At 41.6% G+C, this 17,388-nt stretch overlaps 1 protein-coding gene across 1 annotated transcript in view; it reads right to left on the reverse strand.

The window, feature by feature from the left end:
- Positions 1-488: 488 nt before the first annotated feature.
- SLC44A3 (solute carrier family 44, member 3) overlaps positions 489-17,388 on the reverse strand; it is a 104,833-nt gene continuing 87,933 nt past the window's right edge. The window contains exons 13-15 of the mRNA XM_006831044.1: positions 4,594-4,731; positions 2,364-2,600; positions 489-602 (exon numbers count right to left, since the gene is read on the reverse strand). Of these exons, the coding sequence (XP_006831107.1) occupies positions 489-602; positions 2,364-2,600; positions 4,594-4,731 (489 nt within the window). The remainder of the gene's footprint in view (positions 603-2,363; positions 2,601-4,593; positions 4,732-17,388) is intronic.

Here is a 17,388-nt window from a genome sequence, read left to right on the forward strand (position 1 = left end):
CCCAGTTCAGATGATAGTTTTGGGTAGAATTTAATTTAAACTTACTATTTTTCTTTTCACTAAATCTTAGAATTGTGCCTTGAAAAGCTAATGGCATGAAAGTGAAAGGACAATTGTTATTTCCTGGATTGGATGAGTAAAATAACTCTGCTCTGTTCTAGAGCAACATTCCAGACACTTCTGCTAGCAACAAACAACAAAAAACGACAACCGTTTTTAAAGGTTTATTTATTGGTTGTGAGTGGTAGAGTATTCTATTCACTGGAGCCCTGAAACAAGCTGTTATATAGTGTTTATGTTTTTGGATCCATATAAACATGGTCTTAGAGTTTTTTGTCTCAGTCAGTACAAAAAAGTTGTAAACTTTTATTGCTCAGTATTGTAACATAGTCAAACAGGAATGACAAAAGCAATGAGGAAAAAGAGGGTTCATCAGGCATTATAGCTTATTCTGCTTGGAAGCATGAACCTTTTCCAGGTACAAATAGCTAATGGGTGGCTATCACAATGGGTTGGAGCTCTGTTCCTTCTTCATTCCTTAATGTCGTCCCATCTCTCTGTGCCCTTGTACCACTTAATGTGTTGCTCCTTTTTACAAAACTCTGAAACAACAAAAGAATGAGGCCAGGGTTAGGCATTGACATTGTTGGCAACCATTTAGTAGGATTTCTTGGCCTTATTCTGTGAGGAAATTACATCCTTAAAAAGTTCTCCCTGCTGAATCAAAATATCTTGGGTGGGCAGAATTCAAAGTGGATTGTTAACCAGAAGAGTATAAATCAGGGAAAACTGACTTGCTTAATTTCCTGCCACCATCAGAAACTTTTTTTCTAGTGTCCATACAAATAAGTCAGAATACTAGTGCATTTTTTGGGTGTGTTTTATATGGAGAACAATGAGGATAGATTTAATCATAAAATTGTAGAAGGGCTTGTTAAAAATCAGTGCCTGGCCAAAGTGCTTTGGATGCTCTGTTTAAAGTAAAAGGGCTTTGACCACCTAAGTTTTATGCATCAGAATGAAAGAAAATGATTAATTATAAACTGTCTCTTCATCCAGACAAGAAAAAGAGATGTGACATTATTCAGCTGTTAAAATAGTCCTGTCTACATAGGATAAGGCAAATAAGCAACTGTGTGACAAACGCTGTTGGAAACAGCTGCCTGCTAGCTCCAGATATAAGTAGTATAGGGGCTCTACTGAGGGTGTGGTTTTTCTGTGTCTTGGTTAAAAGGCATGAGAATTACCCAGCTGTCAGCACTAGCACAGAAGGGCGCAAAGAACCAATGAATCTACCTTGGAGTGTTGTTAAATGCCATCAAATTGGTTCTAATTCATAGTCACCCTGTATAGGGTTTCTGAGGAACAGCTGGTGAGCTTGAACCTCTGACCTTATGGTTCAAACCGACCTTGCAGCCCAGCACGTTAACCCACAGCGCCACAGTACTCTGCCTAAAATATAGGGGGTGTGGCATGATACTCGTCGGTGCAATAATGCTTTAGAAAAAGATCACCTTAAACTGCCATGCCATCCAAAAGGCCAAACTAAGTCATTAGCATCAAAGACATTTGGATTGCTACTGTGTCTGGAACATGTTCTGTTGTTACAGCTGCTGTTCCATGTAGTGGGCACCAACACATGGAGACCTCATGCACAACAAGGAGACCTTGCACTGCCCTTTGCTGTAGAGTGAACTGTGTCCATAATGGGGTGTTCACTGGCTGATTTTCAGTACACTGCCAGAACTTTCTTCCTAATCTGTTACTGGATTGGAAGCACTGCTGGAACCTGTCCAGCATTACAGCAACATATGAGATACAGTGACAAGGAACTGAACGCTGGTCTCTCACATGGAAGGTGAGAATTCTCATCACTGTCCTCGGCACATGTTCTACCCAGGGTTACTTAGTGTTGCTCCTACTGAGGAATCTATCTGATCAGCATTAATTCTGTTCAGCTTTGCTTCTCTATAGGGGAAAGGTAATCTCAGCATCAGGAAGTTCAGCCTCATTCTCACTCTCAGCACTTGCAGATCACATAGTAGTGAAAATCCACCGAAAAAATGAGGGTGGGTCTAAGTCACCTTAATTAAAGGGACCTGGGTGGCTTAAGTAGTTTGTGATGGGCTCCTCTGAAAAAGGCTGGTGGTTCAAACCCGTTCAGTCTCATAATGAAAGAAAAAGCCCAATGATCTGGTTCCATAGGTTCCAGCCAAGAAAACCCTATGGAGCAGTTAATACATTGGGTCACTGAGTTGGGGGCTAACAACACCACCACCAGCCGCCTTCCTGTGTGAGTCTTTTCAACTTTGTTGAGATGGCTAGTGGGGAGATGGGAAAGGAAGTGAAACAAATTTGCTTACCAAAAACTCTTGGTCCATAAAGTAGGGCTTTTCGGATGATCCATCATTTGTTTCCAGATCAACAGCAAAACACAGAAAAAGTGCATCCAGCACAGTTTCAAACACAGATAGAAAACTATGGGCTACTAGGTAGGCAAAAAAAGCCACCAGCAATAGAGGGATGGTCCACACCTGCAGTACACGGTTGTAGTTAAATGCCATCAATCCACCAAAAACAGTGAAACATACCACCAGCACCTGCCCAAAACAAGAGTTTGTGGGAAATCTTTATAAATTGGTTAGATATTTCAGAAAAGATTCTTTGTGAGCTGCAAGTAATCATTTCATTTGTGTACCCTGTTATAAGAAGGCTTTTCATAGAAAATTTGGTACAATCAAATCGAAAAATTAACAGTAAGATAATCAAATGAAAACCCATTTAACTTGGGGAGTTGCAGAAACTGGTTTGTTTTTCTTTTTAGGTATATATATATATATACACTTTAATTTTTTTTCCATGCACAGTTGGTGTATTTGTAGATATAACAATTTTTGTTTTTTTCACCTACTACCACAATAAGCATTTCCATTAAACATATTTTTATAAACATCACTTCTTTGTAACAGCTAAACAATACATTGGGTAGCTATGCTGTAGTTTAATAGGGGAATCAGTTTTTCCCCTGGGGATTAAAGTGGAAGGGCTTTCGAATGCTGGTGTGGGAAGATAATGGGATTACCCTAGGCTTGCTATGTGTGATTATGAAATTTCCAGGAACATAATTATAGACACACTGCATCTAATTTTTTTAACAGACATAATGGAGTCAATTTGGGTCCCCATTGCCTCTGTCTGGATGGCCACAGAAAGGAGTAAGAGGTCTGAAAGCTCCAAAGAGCCAGACAACCACAGGTGGTTGTATGCTTATTAGAAGTTCATTAGTAAGTGCATAGTCCTCAGGAAATAACAGGAAAATAAGTGACCTAAAATGTATTTTTTTTAAAATACATCTATTCTAAAAATAAGACCTTATCTACCATAAATTTGGAAATTACTATTAGAGAGTATATTACAATATTATCAATTGAAATACTTATTTAGGCTATTTTGAAAGGCATAGTCATTTTATACTTCAAGAGCTACTGTCATGAAAAAATATCTGGGACCAGCTAAGAGAAAATATATGTGCGATTAACACACTAGAGACATAACAACTAAATGTCACAAAAGCACAAAACCCTGGACTGGGAAGTCAAGAGCCCTCCATATTTGACATGCCAGATCACAACTGGAGACCAAGATCTTGTTCACTATCGGGCACCACTGAAGGCTCCTGGGATCTGTGCCATATATGTAGGAATGGTGGTTGGTAGAAGCAAGGACTTTTGGGTATGGATTAGAGTAGATTTTGTAGGAAGGTCAGGATGTCAGTGGTCAACAATAGGGAAGGCAGTCAAGTTGGAAGCAGGATCCGGCAAAGTCAGACATGCAGAATTAGGCCCAGTGGGCGAAAATTACAAGGAAGGAGAGACACTGTATGGCACAGTTTTGAATCATGGTCAAGAAAAGGTGGGGACGGGCTGATGAACCACTTTCATAAACATTTCAGTTAGTCTACCCTATCTTTATTTTACAGATACGAAAACTTAGGTTCAGAGTAGTTAAAGATTCTAAATTCAGGGCTCTGCCCTTGACATCATGAGATGTGGGTGGGGCTCTAGTTACAAGGTGCTCCTCCACTCCAGAAGACTACACAGACTACACTTTTTTTTTTTTTTTTTTTACAATTTCTTAACAACAACAAATGTTGATATGTGACAGTAACTCTGATAATAATAACTTTGACTTCATTGAGGACATAACAAATTGATCTTATTTATGGATATGAGGTCCTTAAATGATTGTAAACTTTAATATTTCCATACATAGTTTTATGACAAAACTCACCCATTTTCTAAGGTTAGCAGTATTTTTATTTTAGACAGGAATCAGACTAGTAATTGAGAGGATTGATCAGGGATGATAGCATTCAAATCCTGGCTCAACCTATGGTGGGATAGTGGATGAGTTATTAAACTTTAGTTTCCTCACCTGCAAAGCCAGGACACTTCACAGGGTTGTGAATGTAATGAGATAATGAAGCACAGCATCTGCTGTAGAGTAAACATTCAAGAAATACTGGTTCCCTTTCAAACACTTGTGAAATGTTCATTCCCTGGTACATTTGTTATTTTAGTGATGGTATCTCACCTTTCCTAGAAAAATTATGAAGTCTCCAAAGTAGTTAATGGATGCAAAATGCTGTGAATTCTTGGAGAGGATTTTGACTGCATCTTTTGCTGATGTGCAAAAATCCGTCCCATTAATGGCAGTTGCAGTGTATACATTCTGAAACAAAAGATAATAGTTAAAAAGATGGGCCTTATTATTTGAAATCCAAAAGAATGACAATACAGAATATTTGAAGAATATAGAAAAAAAACAGCTACTAGAAGTTCACCCTTTCTGCCATAACATATCATATCATTTTCATAGTCCCTTCCAGTCTCTGGTTACATGCACATGTAGTTTCCTATGGTTGTGGTGGGTAGAAAAGATAAATGAGTACTTCTGGTCACTATGGTGGAATTGAATGTTCTACTACAAACATATGGAAATGATACATAAAGTATACATTAGATTTTTAATAATTTATTTTATCTTGGCTGTTGAGAATATTACACAGTTGAATGTACACCAACTCACCAGTTTCTCCATGTACAATACAGTAGCATTGATTACATTCTTAAAACTTTACAACTATTCTCACCTGCCTTTGCGTATTTTTTTAATGCACAGCAATTTGAGGGCAGGAAAGGAGGTTTAAGTTGTACAAACAAAACAGGCCCTCTAGGGATTAGCCAGAGCTGAACTCAAAGGTACAAAGAACATAGAATTAGGAGAGAGATGAGAAACCATACCTTTAAGGCACTGAGATATTAGCATTAAAAACTGGTCAAGAATCAGTGGAACTACCAGACTCTGGGCAAAGGGAAAGCAAATCCTTGGTTAGATGGTGCTCTTTTGGTCTTGAATGGTTGACTAATCTATTGTGTGGGTAGCTCATTAATGTTGACCCCCTATGTTGTTGTTGTTAAGTGCTGTGCATGCAGTCGGTTCCAACTCATAGCAACCCTGTATAGGGTTTCTGAGGAGTGGCTGCTGGGTTAGCAGCCCAGTGCTTATCCTACAGTGCCACATCAGAATTTTCTACTGTTATCCAGTGCAGTGACGGATGATCACTGAAGGATACATTTCCAGATATGGAATTACTAATCAAAGAAGACAAAGCTCTCTCTCTATGCTTATGTTCACATGACAAGAGTTCTGGCGTCACCTTTTCAAAGTTGCTTTCCCTCAACGTTCTGTGATGGTTATGGGGCAGGTGGGTAGGGTAGACCCATGTTAACATGGGTGACGGGGCAGGCAATCTACAATAAGACCAAGGTTGGCAGAGGAAAGATGAAGGTAGAGGGAGACACTGGAAGGAATGCAAGTGTTAAAGTGAACAGAGGTCAATACTATTCGCTGTTGGTACATTGGATGGCAGTCTTTGAAATACTGATGAATGTAAAACTGATGATCTGCTGTGTTCACTCAGCTCACAATAAAAAATTAAAAAAATAAAAATTCCTTCCCCTCATGACTGACTACATGATCATTTCACAACCACCTATTTATTCTATTTTCCATGAAATATTGCAAAATGCCAATTGCACTGCAGCTTACAACCAAGTACAACTTTCTTGGGGAAATAACACTGGAAATTAGTGCTGCCTGCTTAAATTGCTGCCATTCCTCTTTTTGATGACAATAACCAAGCTTTTGGTATGGATAAAGGAAGAAAGTTTGACATTTGGGGTAAGGGAACATGGCCCATTATTTTATCGCATGAGATATAAATGAATTCCTTCATACACCCATTCTAAAATATGGTAAGGGAAACTATTGAGTGTGTTAGTAATCCAGCCCTCACTCTACACCCCCCGCCCCTCTTCAGCCCCCATGACACAGATCATCATTAGTACCAAAGGAAATGGAAAAGGAATGAGCAGGTATAAATAAGGTTAAAGGCTTAGAACTCATTGATTCATCTCCCCATCTTCACAAAGACCAACTAGAGAGAAACGTTTGGTTTTCAAAGATGAAAGCTGGGTAACCACCTCAGGACATTCTTAGGTAGGCGTCGGATGATTCCTTGTAGAAATGCTTTAGTACTATTCCAAAATGAACTTCTGGTTTCTGACTTTACGTGTGAAATTTGCGTTTAGAAATCTCAAAACTGGCTGATGGTTGAAAGCTGCTCCAGTGTAGGGACTTGAGTCTTAGTGAAGAGATGTGGGAACTCATACCTAAGTGTCTTCAAACATCCAAGGTTCTCTGAACCCTGATGACCAATTCATTAATTTTCAAAACACATCTGTAGGGTAGTAGGGGAAGAATGCCTTAATAGTTCTTTTATAGAAAGGAAACTAAGATCAAGGGCATTGTCCCCATGTCTCATGGTGACTCAGCAAGGCAAAGAATTCTTTTTTATCCTAACTTTTTTGACATCACGCTACCCAGTTTCATTAGGACAGAATGCTATTTAAAAGCATGGTGGTTAGGTAAGCACAGGCCCTGTAGCCAGACTGTCTGGGTTCAAATCCCAGTTCTACCACTGACTGGCTGTTGGTCTCAGGCAGATGATTTCATCTCTCTGGAACCTCAATTTCCTCATCTATAAAGTGAGTTATGACACCTATAGCAAAGAGAAGTTGGGAGAATTAAAGGCCATATTCCCTATAAAGCATTTAGCAAAGGGCCCCGCACATTGGATGTGCACAATAAAGGCTGGTTATTAACATCCAGAAGGAGTGCTGGTGGCACAGTGATGAAAGCACTTGGCTGTTAACTAAGAGGTCAGTGGTTTGAACTCAGCAGCTGCTCCGTGGGAGAAAGATGAGCAGTCTGCTTCCATAAAATGTTCAGCCTCGGAAACCATCTGGACAAGGTCTGTGTCCTATAAGGTTGCTATGAGTCATAATTAGACTCCTCAGCAGTGGGTTTGGACTTGGGTATTACCATCCAAACCTCACCAAAGATGATCTCACAACTGTGAAACAACAGAAGCAACTCTTCAATGCCTTGATGGGGTGAGGGGAGGCCCTGTGGTTTCCCCACCACTTTCTCCCTGTAAGCTGAAATTCTTAGGAGTCCTGGGTGGCAAAGACAGTTAAGTGCCTGACTACCAACTAGAAATTTTGCAGTTTGAACCCTTGCAGAGGTGCCTCGGAAGAAAGACATGGCAATCTGCTTCCAAAAGGTTGCAGCCAATGAAAACCCTGTGAAACACATTCTACTCCGATACACACAGGGTCCACGAGTCAGAATCTGCTCAACATGGTTTTTTTTTTTTTTTTTTAATTTGCTTAGGTTCCATCTTCAGCCCACCACTGTGCCATGCCCCCCTCTAACCCCAAGTACTCAGTGCATTTCCTGATTCACATGGAAGTAAACAGTTTTTAATGGGACTTCCTTTTCTTGCTGAACCCTGCCTCAGAATCAGTCTATTTAGCACCATTGGTGTGGTACTGTAGGATCATCACAGGAGTTGACAGTTCAAACCCACCAGATGCTCCTTAGAAACCCAATACAGGGTCCACATGAGTCAGAACTCACCCAACAGCACTTAGCAACAAAAACTCTCATAAGCAATAAAAACAGATTTTGCTCCTTGGCTAAAGTGTTTAAAGGTTAGAATGGTAATTTCTCATGCATGTGTTGTCTCCATGGCTTTTTTCTTTGGGGCCCATAACCATTGATCTTTTCTTTCATATATCATGTCCACTGAGAGACGGTGTTAAAACTACTATGACAGAGAAATTGCATATATGCCTTCCTGCAGTTCCTATCCCATTAGCATTTTACCACAAGATTCAACCCTGAATGCAACAGAGACCTAGAATTAATGTCTGGATGAATAGCAGGAGGAGGGAAGAGTCACTCAAGACACAGGATAGAGAGTAAAAATTTCTGCAGTTTCAGCATTAGTTAATTTATACTTATTCTGAAGAGAAGCTGCTTCCTTGTCAGGCAGCTGGGAATGGGCCTGCACTGATTTTTTCAATATTGAAGTCTTCGCTCTGAGCATTCATTTGGATGTTCCTGAGCTGACAGGACTTGGGATGAACGTGTTAGGGGACTCTGCACTCCCTAACAATATGAAGAAAGGATTAGACACACTAAAGATTAAGAGACCTGTTTTGGTGGTTCTGAACGTACGTCACCAGATTCTGAAAGCTAATCTTTAAGCAACAAAGTAAGAGGTAATGGTGTCGGGCTGTTAATTTACTTTAGAAAATTCAGTGTGCATGTTTCTTTAAGAGTCATAAAGCAATTAAATATTTCTGTGTTTTGAAATTGAACCTATAAAAACATGAAATAGAAGGAAGGTCCCCCAAATTGACAATGGTGACTTCTCAACACTAGCCCCCACTTCTCTGTCCCATGCCTGGGATTAAGGCCATTCTTCTTGTTAGATGCTGTCAAGCTAGTCCCAACCAGTGGTGATGCCATGCCCAGTGGAACCAAATGCTGCCCAATTCTGTGCCATCACTCATGCTGGGTTGAGTAGCAGACCGTGTAATCCATAGGGTTCTCACTGGCTGATTTTCACAAGTATATCACCAGGCCTTTCTTCGTAGTCTATCTTAGTCTGGAAGCTCTACTGAAAACTGTTCAGCATCATAGCAACAGACAAGTTTCTACTGACAGATACACGGTAGCTGCTCATGAGGTACACTGGCTGGGAATTGAACCTAGGTCTCCTGCATGGAAGGTAAGAATTCTACCATTGAGCTACCACTGCTGCCAAAGACTCTCACTAGGCCTGGATTCATTCATGTTCAGACTGCCCATCAAGAACTAGCACATGCTATAGGAGAGTCTGAGGGAGAAGGGCACGGATGGGAACAGGCCTGTGTGGCTGTGAGGTCCTGCAAATAATTAAATACAACTCACACGTGGATGTAAACACGGCATGGAGTAGAACCACAAGATGAGGGTAAGAGGGCAGAGGGAGCATTAGTAGGCGAGGAAGTCCTAGGCACAGGGGAAACTACATTGAAGAAGTGATACTCGAGTTGTCCGCATGTCAGTTGTCTCTGGCAGGGGCTGAGGCAGCAGCATGGGTCCACAAAATGAGACTTGGAAGGTGCATGTGCCTGTCTATGGTAGGTACTGGGGGTTCAGGGAGAAAAATGTTGTGGGGGTTGGTTCTGGAGAAGTTACAGAGCCTGGTCACAGTGGAGTTGAAATGCCTTGTGGTGGACTAAGGGATCGATGGGAACTTTCAGAAGGACATGCGTAGTTGTCAGTGCTTCTGGAAGCTCTCCCTGACGGCTCTGTGAACAGGGCAGGTCTCTCATCATTCTCTTCTGCTGAGCCACAAGTCTGCACCTTCTCCTTCCCACTTGGGCACCTCCATAATGCTAAATGAGCTCAGCTGAAGTTAGGTGTCAGTGCTCTGTGACCATCTCGGCTGAGCACACTGGCGCCATTAGCAGTCATAGGCACAGGACTAGGCTCAAAGAAGATGAGCTCTTCTCTAGGGAGTATTAGAAATTGTAGCTTGTTCAAAGTACTCTGGTTCCCGTCTACTCCCACCTCAAGAAAGTCTTAGTGCAGAGGTGGGGGACATTTGGCCGGTGGGACATTAAGTTCCGCAAAATATTTGGGTCTGGCCCTGCCAAGGCAACCACAGTTCCGGTCATCACATCGTTGTTGTTAAGTGCCATCGAGTCAGCTCTGATGTATAACAACCCCATACAGGATTTCCAAGGAGTAGCTGGTGAGTTTGAATTGCCAGCCTTGTGGTTCAAACCAACCTTATGGTTGTGTGCTTATCATACAGTGCCACACCAGAACTCCTTGGTCATCACATGAGCGGTGAGTCAGATGTTTGTTAATTAAATGCTTGACAAAATACAGCAGGCTAATTGGCACTATGGGTTAATGTGCTGGACCTCAAAGTCACTTTGAACAGTAAGGTCGGTGGTTCAAGCTCACAAGTTGCTCCTCGGAAATCCTATACAGGGTCGCTATGGGTCGGAACTGATTCAATGGCACTTTACAACAGCAACAATTTTTAATTTAATAATTTTATATGGCCCACGAATGATGTTATAAATTTTGGCAGAAAAAAGGTTCCCCTCTCCTGTCTGTGATATGTCCCAAAGGATTTGGCATAGGCCTGATAGCTGCTTCCGTTTTTTTAGGGAGGCACATAATTTCTATGCATAAACTGTATGATCCAGGAATGGTAACATTCTTGCTTTCCATGTAGGAGACCTGGTTTAATTTCTGGCCACCACATTTCAAGCTCAGCCAACAGTCATTTGTCAATGGCAGTTTGCATGATGCTGAACAAGTTTCAGTGGAGTTTCCATACAAAGAGATGAGGAGAAAAAGCCTGGCAATCAATTAGCCAACGAAAACATAGTGGATCACAATGGTCCCACCCCATAGTGCACAGAGTTGCCATGAGTTGGGGTCCACCCAATGGCAGCTAAAAACAACAATAAGTAATGATAATGCACAATAGTTGCAAGTGTTCACTCACTAAGTACATATTATGGACCAGACTCCATGCTCTGTGCCCCTGAATGAGTTAAGTCATGTACTCCTAGATTAAGAAGCATGCTGCGGGGTCACAGGCATGGCCAGATATTGCCTCACTTTTACTTGAAGCTGACCTCTGACACTTTCAGGCCCATTTGCAGCAAAACATTTACTTTGAGCTGTACTTTGTGCCTTTCCTTCCAAAACGTTCAAAATAATAAAGTGGTTCTCTGATGAAATACATCATTAAAAAGAGCCAAAGATGTAGACAGATGGTTTAGTAGAAAGACGCTGGGTTCTAATCTTGTTATCTCCAAAGACGTACTTACTGAATGGTCTCCAGTAAGCCATGTCCCTTCTAAGTGCCCCTTGTCTTTGCTTGTAGAAAGATGCTGCCAGTTCTAGAGTTCTCGGTTAAAGATGCTTTACATACAGTAGTGCTTCAGAGTGGATCAGGCAACATCTCATCTGTTTGCCACCGTAACTCGGTGATATAATCACCACGGATATCAAACTTTCTGTTTTATAGCGAATTCCAATTATTGAAGAAAAATGAAAGGGACTTAAGTGTACTTTAAGGTAACAGAAAAGCTGGATTACCTCTTTAATTTACTTTGAGAATTATTCAAGAATGTTAATCACAACTTTCACAGAGGGAAAACAACAACAACAACAAAAAAACCCATGGCTGCCCTTTAAGCCAAAACCGAAGCCAGCTAGCTCAGACCTCTGTCCTTCATCAGTCGACAGCAGCCATTTGTCCTCTCTCTAAACTGAAGCTGTTTCTTCTTTGGGTGGCGGAACTGTGAACCTGAGGTTCTGTTGACTCTCCAGAAAGGTAAACAGAGTTTCCCTCTGTAGAGGAGAGAGGTTTATTTGCCAAAAACCATGCCATGAATAGTCAGCTTTATTTCTGGAATGCATGCCTCTGATATTTATTAACTCAAAATAAAACCAGGACTACTAAAACAAACCTGAGAAACTGGATGAGGGATAAATAACCCTGGTATTCATCCTTTTGAAGGGAAAGAAATGCAGTGAAATCTGAGCCCAGATACCACCCCATACAGCCAGGTTCCTTCCTGGGACCTACAGAGAAACTCACAGAAACCATCCCAAACCAGTTCCATCTCGAGTACTGGTTTTATCATAAACACATGCCACATATGCCACATGATGCAGAGCACAAACAGCCTCAGGAACTTTCCAGGGCCCTGAATTCATCATTCACATCTGTTCAGGAATTCACTAGTCACCAGGGTGCAAAAGTCCAGGGAGGAGGTGACAGGAGAAACCAGCCTGCCTCCTCCTGGGGCCTGGGGGAGAGGGAGCAGAGAAGTCAGACGTCTCTGAGGCCTCCTGTGGCCTGTCAGCCTGGTGCAGGCAATGCTGCCTTCTTTGCTCATATTTTTACTTACTTTGTAGAATAATAGCTTTATTCTTTTCATAAAAATAAGACATGTTCATCATGAAAAACAAAACAAACAACAACAACTGAGCAACATGGAAAGAGACAAAGAAGCAAACAAGAAAACCTCTCCAGCCTCACCCCTCAAAAATAATATTAATAACATCACATGAACCCCACCCTCACCATTTCTCTGTGAATACAAACAGACAGAAGGCAGGCAGGAGGGCTGGAGAGATGAGCAGAAGTTATTAAAATGGAATCATCCTCTACATTTCCAATAAAAGTTCTATTGTTAATTTGACATCAACAGAAGAAAACGAAACTAAACTGAAGGCATATTTCAGTTTAGAATAAATGTATCTCCACACAAAAGATGTACGTTTCTTTTTAAAAAACACATTTCTAACGTCATAACAAGGAGCTCTGGTAGCGAAACGGTTACAAAGTGGGCTGCGAACCACAAGGTCTGCAGTTCGAAACTACTAGCTGTTCCACGGAAGAAAGATGAGGCTTTCTGCTCCCGTGAAGATTTACAGCCTCGGAAACCCTGTACAGGGTCACTATGAGTCGGAACCGACTTCACGGCACATAACAACAACAACAACAAATGTCATAACTAGTAGTTATTAAGTGCTGTTGAGTGCGTTCCAACTCATAGCGACCCTATATAGGATTTCTGAGGATACATTTCCAGATATGGAATTACTAATCAAAGAAGACAAAGCTCTCTCTCTATGTTTATGTTCACATGACAAGAGTTCTGGTTTGAGCTGCTGCTCTGGTGGTTCAAACTGACCTTGAGGTCCATTGCATTATCCTGCAGCTCCACACTAGGACTTTATGAAAAGCTGTTAAGGATATTTATTTTTTTAAACTGTGCTTTAAGTTTAGGCAGCTATGATGATGAGAGATGACTCCTCACACTTGCTCTCATCTTGAGATTTTGGTATTATTATTGACTGTGTCAGGGTTTGAACATTTACAGCCTCTTTGATGGCCATCCCTACATGTAAGGGCCCAAGTCTTAGTATGTCATGAAGTGTACTCAGCATCTGCCCAGTGCCACCTACACCCCATACTCTCATGGCCCTTTGCAGACCTTCTGCTGAGATGCCTTTCCCAAACCCCACTCTCTCTGTGGGACTAATATTTGCTGAATGGATAAAGTAAAATGCTTTTGGTAAACCAAGAACATCTTCCAAATAATAAATACATTCCTCCACACCAGCATCCTAATCACCATCACGTCAACTCTGACTCATGGTAACCCAACATATGTCAGAATAGAACCCTATGCTCCATAGGGTTTTCAATGGCTGGTTTTTTATAAGTAAATCACCAGGCCTTTCTTCAAAGACACCTGTGGGTTTCAGTTAGCAGCTGACCACATTTACCATTTGCACCACCCAGGGACAGCATATTTTTATATTGTCATTGTTGTCAATTATGACTCATAGCAACCTTAGGTACAACAGAACAAAACGCTGTCCAAACCTGTGCCAGCCTCACAATCATTGTTATATTTGAGCGCACTGGTGCAGTCACTGCTTCAATCAATGTGGTTACGGATCTTCCCTCTACTTTGTCCTTCTCCAGAGACTGGTCCCTCCTGGCAACATGCTCAAAGTCTATGAGATGATGTCTCACCATCTTTGCTTTTAAGACACATTCTGGCTGTACTTCTTCCAAGATAGATTTGTTCATTCTTCTGGCAGTTTATGGTATATTCAATTTCCTTTGCCAAAACCATAATTCAAATGCATCAATTCTTCTTGGTTTTCTCTTTCAGCTTTCACATGCATATACGTGAGACAACAGAAAATACCATGACTTGGGTTAGGTACACCTTAGTCTTCAAAGTCACAACTTTGCTCTTTAACACTTTGAAAAGGTCTTTTGTAGTCATTTAATTTCTTTACTGATGTTCCCATGGACATTAATTGTGGGTTCAAGTAAAACGAAATCCTTGACAACTTCAATATTTTCTGTTTATAGTGATGATTCTTATTGGTCCAGTTGTGAGGATTTTTGCTTTCTTTATGTTTAGGTGTAATCCATACTGAAGGCTATATTCTCTGATTTTCATCAATGAGTGCTTCAAGTCCTCTTCTCTTTCAGCAAGTATGGTTCATCTGCATAGTGTAGGTTGTTGACGAGTCTTCAATTCTGCTGTCATGTTCTTCTTCATAAGGTACAGCTTCTCAGATTATTTGCTCAGCATACAGATTCAATAAGTACAGTGAAAGGATGCAACTCTGATGCATACCTTTCCTTCATTATTGTAACTCAAGGCTTGACTTGTTCCTTCAATTTCCTTTGCTTGAGAAATGTTGAGCATGCTCTTCCCTTTTGGTTTTCTAATTCCAGGTCTGCATATTTCATTATAATATTTTACTTTGTCATTTTGAGCCTCCCTTTGAAATCTTCTGTTCAGCTCTTTTACATCATCATTTCTTCCATTTGCTTTAACTATTCTATGTTTAAAAGCACATTTTAGAGTCTCTTCTGACATCGATATATATCTCTTCCCAGAAAGTCCAAATTTAGTTGGTGGGTTGGTTTGTTCCTTCAGCAGAATGTTGAAATTGAAAGCCACTCCAGACATCACCTAGGAAAGCCCTCTCCTTCTACTGATGCGGAAATGGACAATGCAACAGTCCAAGTGACCAGGCAAAGGGTTCAGAAATGGCACATGAATCAGGTTTCCACAGCCTGTGCTCTAAGTGCTAGACAAGCTTCCTCCCACTCAAATCCACAACCAAACCAGGAGCTGCTAAACTTGTCCTGGCACTGACCTGCTAGCAAAGCTCTACTCTGCAATGAAAAGGTTCAGCTATGGTTTTTAATGACTAGGCATTTCCAGGCACAGGATTGTGTAGGATCTGCTGCGGCCGTCTAATATGCCCTTCCCCATTTACTCAGTGATCCTATAGGTGTTAATCTCGTTCAAACTGTGCGTCATCAGTAGAGGAAATGAGCACACCTGAGTGGAGGTCTGGCTTTTTGTAAGGCAGCATCAAACTTGTGGACCCATGAAATGGGAAACACAGAGGATAGGGGATGCTTGTACTCTTTTATAACTTCAAGGCCTATTGAAATAATAAATAGGTGGGTTTGTCTCTGGTTGTTGTTGTTAGGTGCCATCGAGTCGGTGCTGACTCATAGAGACCTTATGCACAGCAGAACGAAACACTGCCTGATCCTGGGCCAACCACATATAGTCAGGAGGGACCAGTCACTGGAGAAGGATCTCATGTTTGGGAAGATAGAGGGTCAGAGAAAAAGAGGCAGACCCCCAGCGAGATGGACTGGCCAGGTGGTAGCATCAATGAGTTCAAGCGTGGCAACAGTAGTGAGGTTGTCTCTGGTTAGTGAAGACCAATTTTTTCTCTCCTCTTCATTTTGATCTTGGGCAAGGAACTCCAGGTAGTACAATGAAGTCACAAAGACCACAGCTTCAGAGCCCTACCGAGCACCACATAGTAATGCCATCATCCTAGATAAGTTCTTCAACCTCTGCTCTCAGTTTTCCTAACAGTAGAGGTGGGCAGATAGATAAATAGATAGTTGCCATTGAGTTGACTCCTTGTATATGACAGAATAAAATGCTGCCTGGTTCTATGTTATCCTTACCATTGACAGAATGTGGTGAAGTCCACTGATGTGGCCACTGTGCCAATCCATTTCACCGAGTACTGCTGACCCTCTCCTTCACCGAACATGATGGCCTCTTTCAGAGATTGAGCCCTCCTGATGACGTGTCCAAAGCAGGCCAGGTCAGTAATGTTCTGCTATCATTCATAAGGTTATCCCTGGCTGATTTTCATAAGTAGATCAGCCAGGCCTTTCTTTCTAGTCTGTTCTTACTCTGGAAGCTCCGTGAAATCTGTCCACCATGGGATGACCCTGTTAGTATCTGAAATACTGGTGGCATTGCTTCTAGCACCACAGTGTGACAGACAGACAGATGGATGGAGGACCGTGGGGGGTAATGCTAACACACAGAATCCTTCAGAGGATAAACTTGGATCGTGTATGTAAAATGTGTACAACAGTACCTGATAAAAAGTAAAAACCCAATAAATGACCATTTATTTACAGACCTTGGACTCCTGGCATGGGGCTGTAGGATCAGCACTGGACTGCGAACCACAAGGTCGGTGGTTCAAACTCACGAGCTACTCCTCGAACACCACTCGATGGCATGCAACATTTATAGACCTCAGAAGGTTGGTTTTTAAATTAAGTGACTGTTCAGACAGCTCTGATTTGAATCTCAGTACTGAGAAATGGCAGGAGGGAGATGGGCAAAAGAAATGGGACTGTTTGTATATTTTCATCTATTGCACATTAAAAAAAAAAAAAAAAAAAAGTAAGTCAGTTTTCTGTCCCACCATGAATACACTATGGGTGGGTGTGGAGCTGGAGGAGCAAAAGCAGACCTGAACCGCCACATAAAAAGGTCTGGCAGTAAATCAAAAGGTCGCTGCTGGTTGTTGGGAATAACTGTTGCTTAGTACCACAGCCTGGTCCAGCTTGCAGAGAAAAGATCTCAAAAGAAAAATGCTGCAAGACACTCACTTATAGTAACAGATCTTGTCTTTCTGAAGCTTCTAACAATTAATGGCTAGTCCTCCCATTTTGGCCTCCCCTGGCCCCTGGCATTTCTATTCCGAGAGCATTTCTCTAGTTGTCAGTCCAAAGTGTGGTTAGAGCAACTCCAACAAGAAAGAACAACTCTTTTTCAGCTTGTATTTTCATTGTCTTTCTTGCCTCCCTGCCATTGTGAGCACATGCTGAAAATTCTGTGAAGGCAGCATGAGCCCAGGGTGGTGCTGAGGTTGTATAGACCCTCATAGTCAATCATTCATCAATCAGCAATCATTCATCAATCAGCAATCACTCACAATCAGTGTGGGGAAGGTCTGCTCTGGGTAAGTACCAGGCTGGGAGGTGGGTTGTGAGATTGAGCCAGGTCAGTAGTAGCCTTGTGT

The sequence above is a fragment of the Chrysochloris asiatica genome, unplaced genomic scaffold (assembly GCF_000296735.1).
Source record: "Chrysochloris asiatica unplaced genomic scaffold, ChrAsi1.0 scaffold00002, whole genome shotgun sequence".
Classification (NCBI taxonomy): domain Eukaryota; kingdom Metazoa; phylum Chordata; class Mammalia; order Afrosoricida; family Chrysochloridae; genus Chrysochloris; species Chrysochloris asiatica.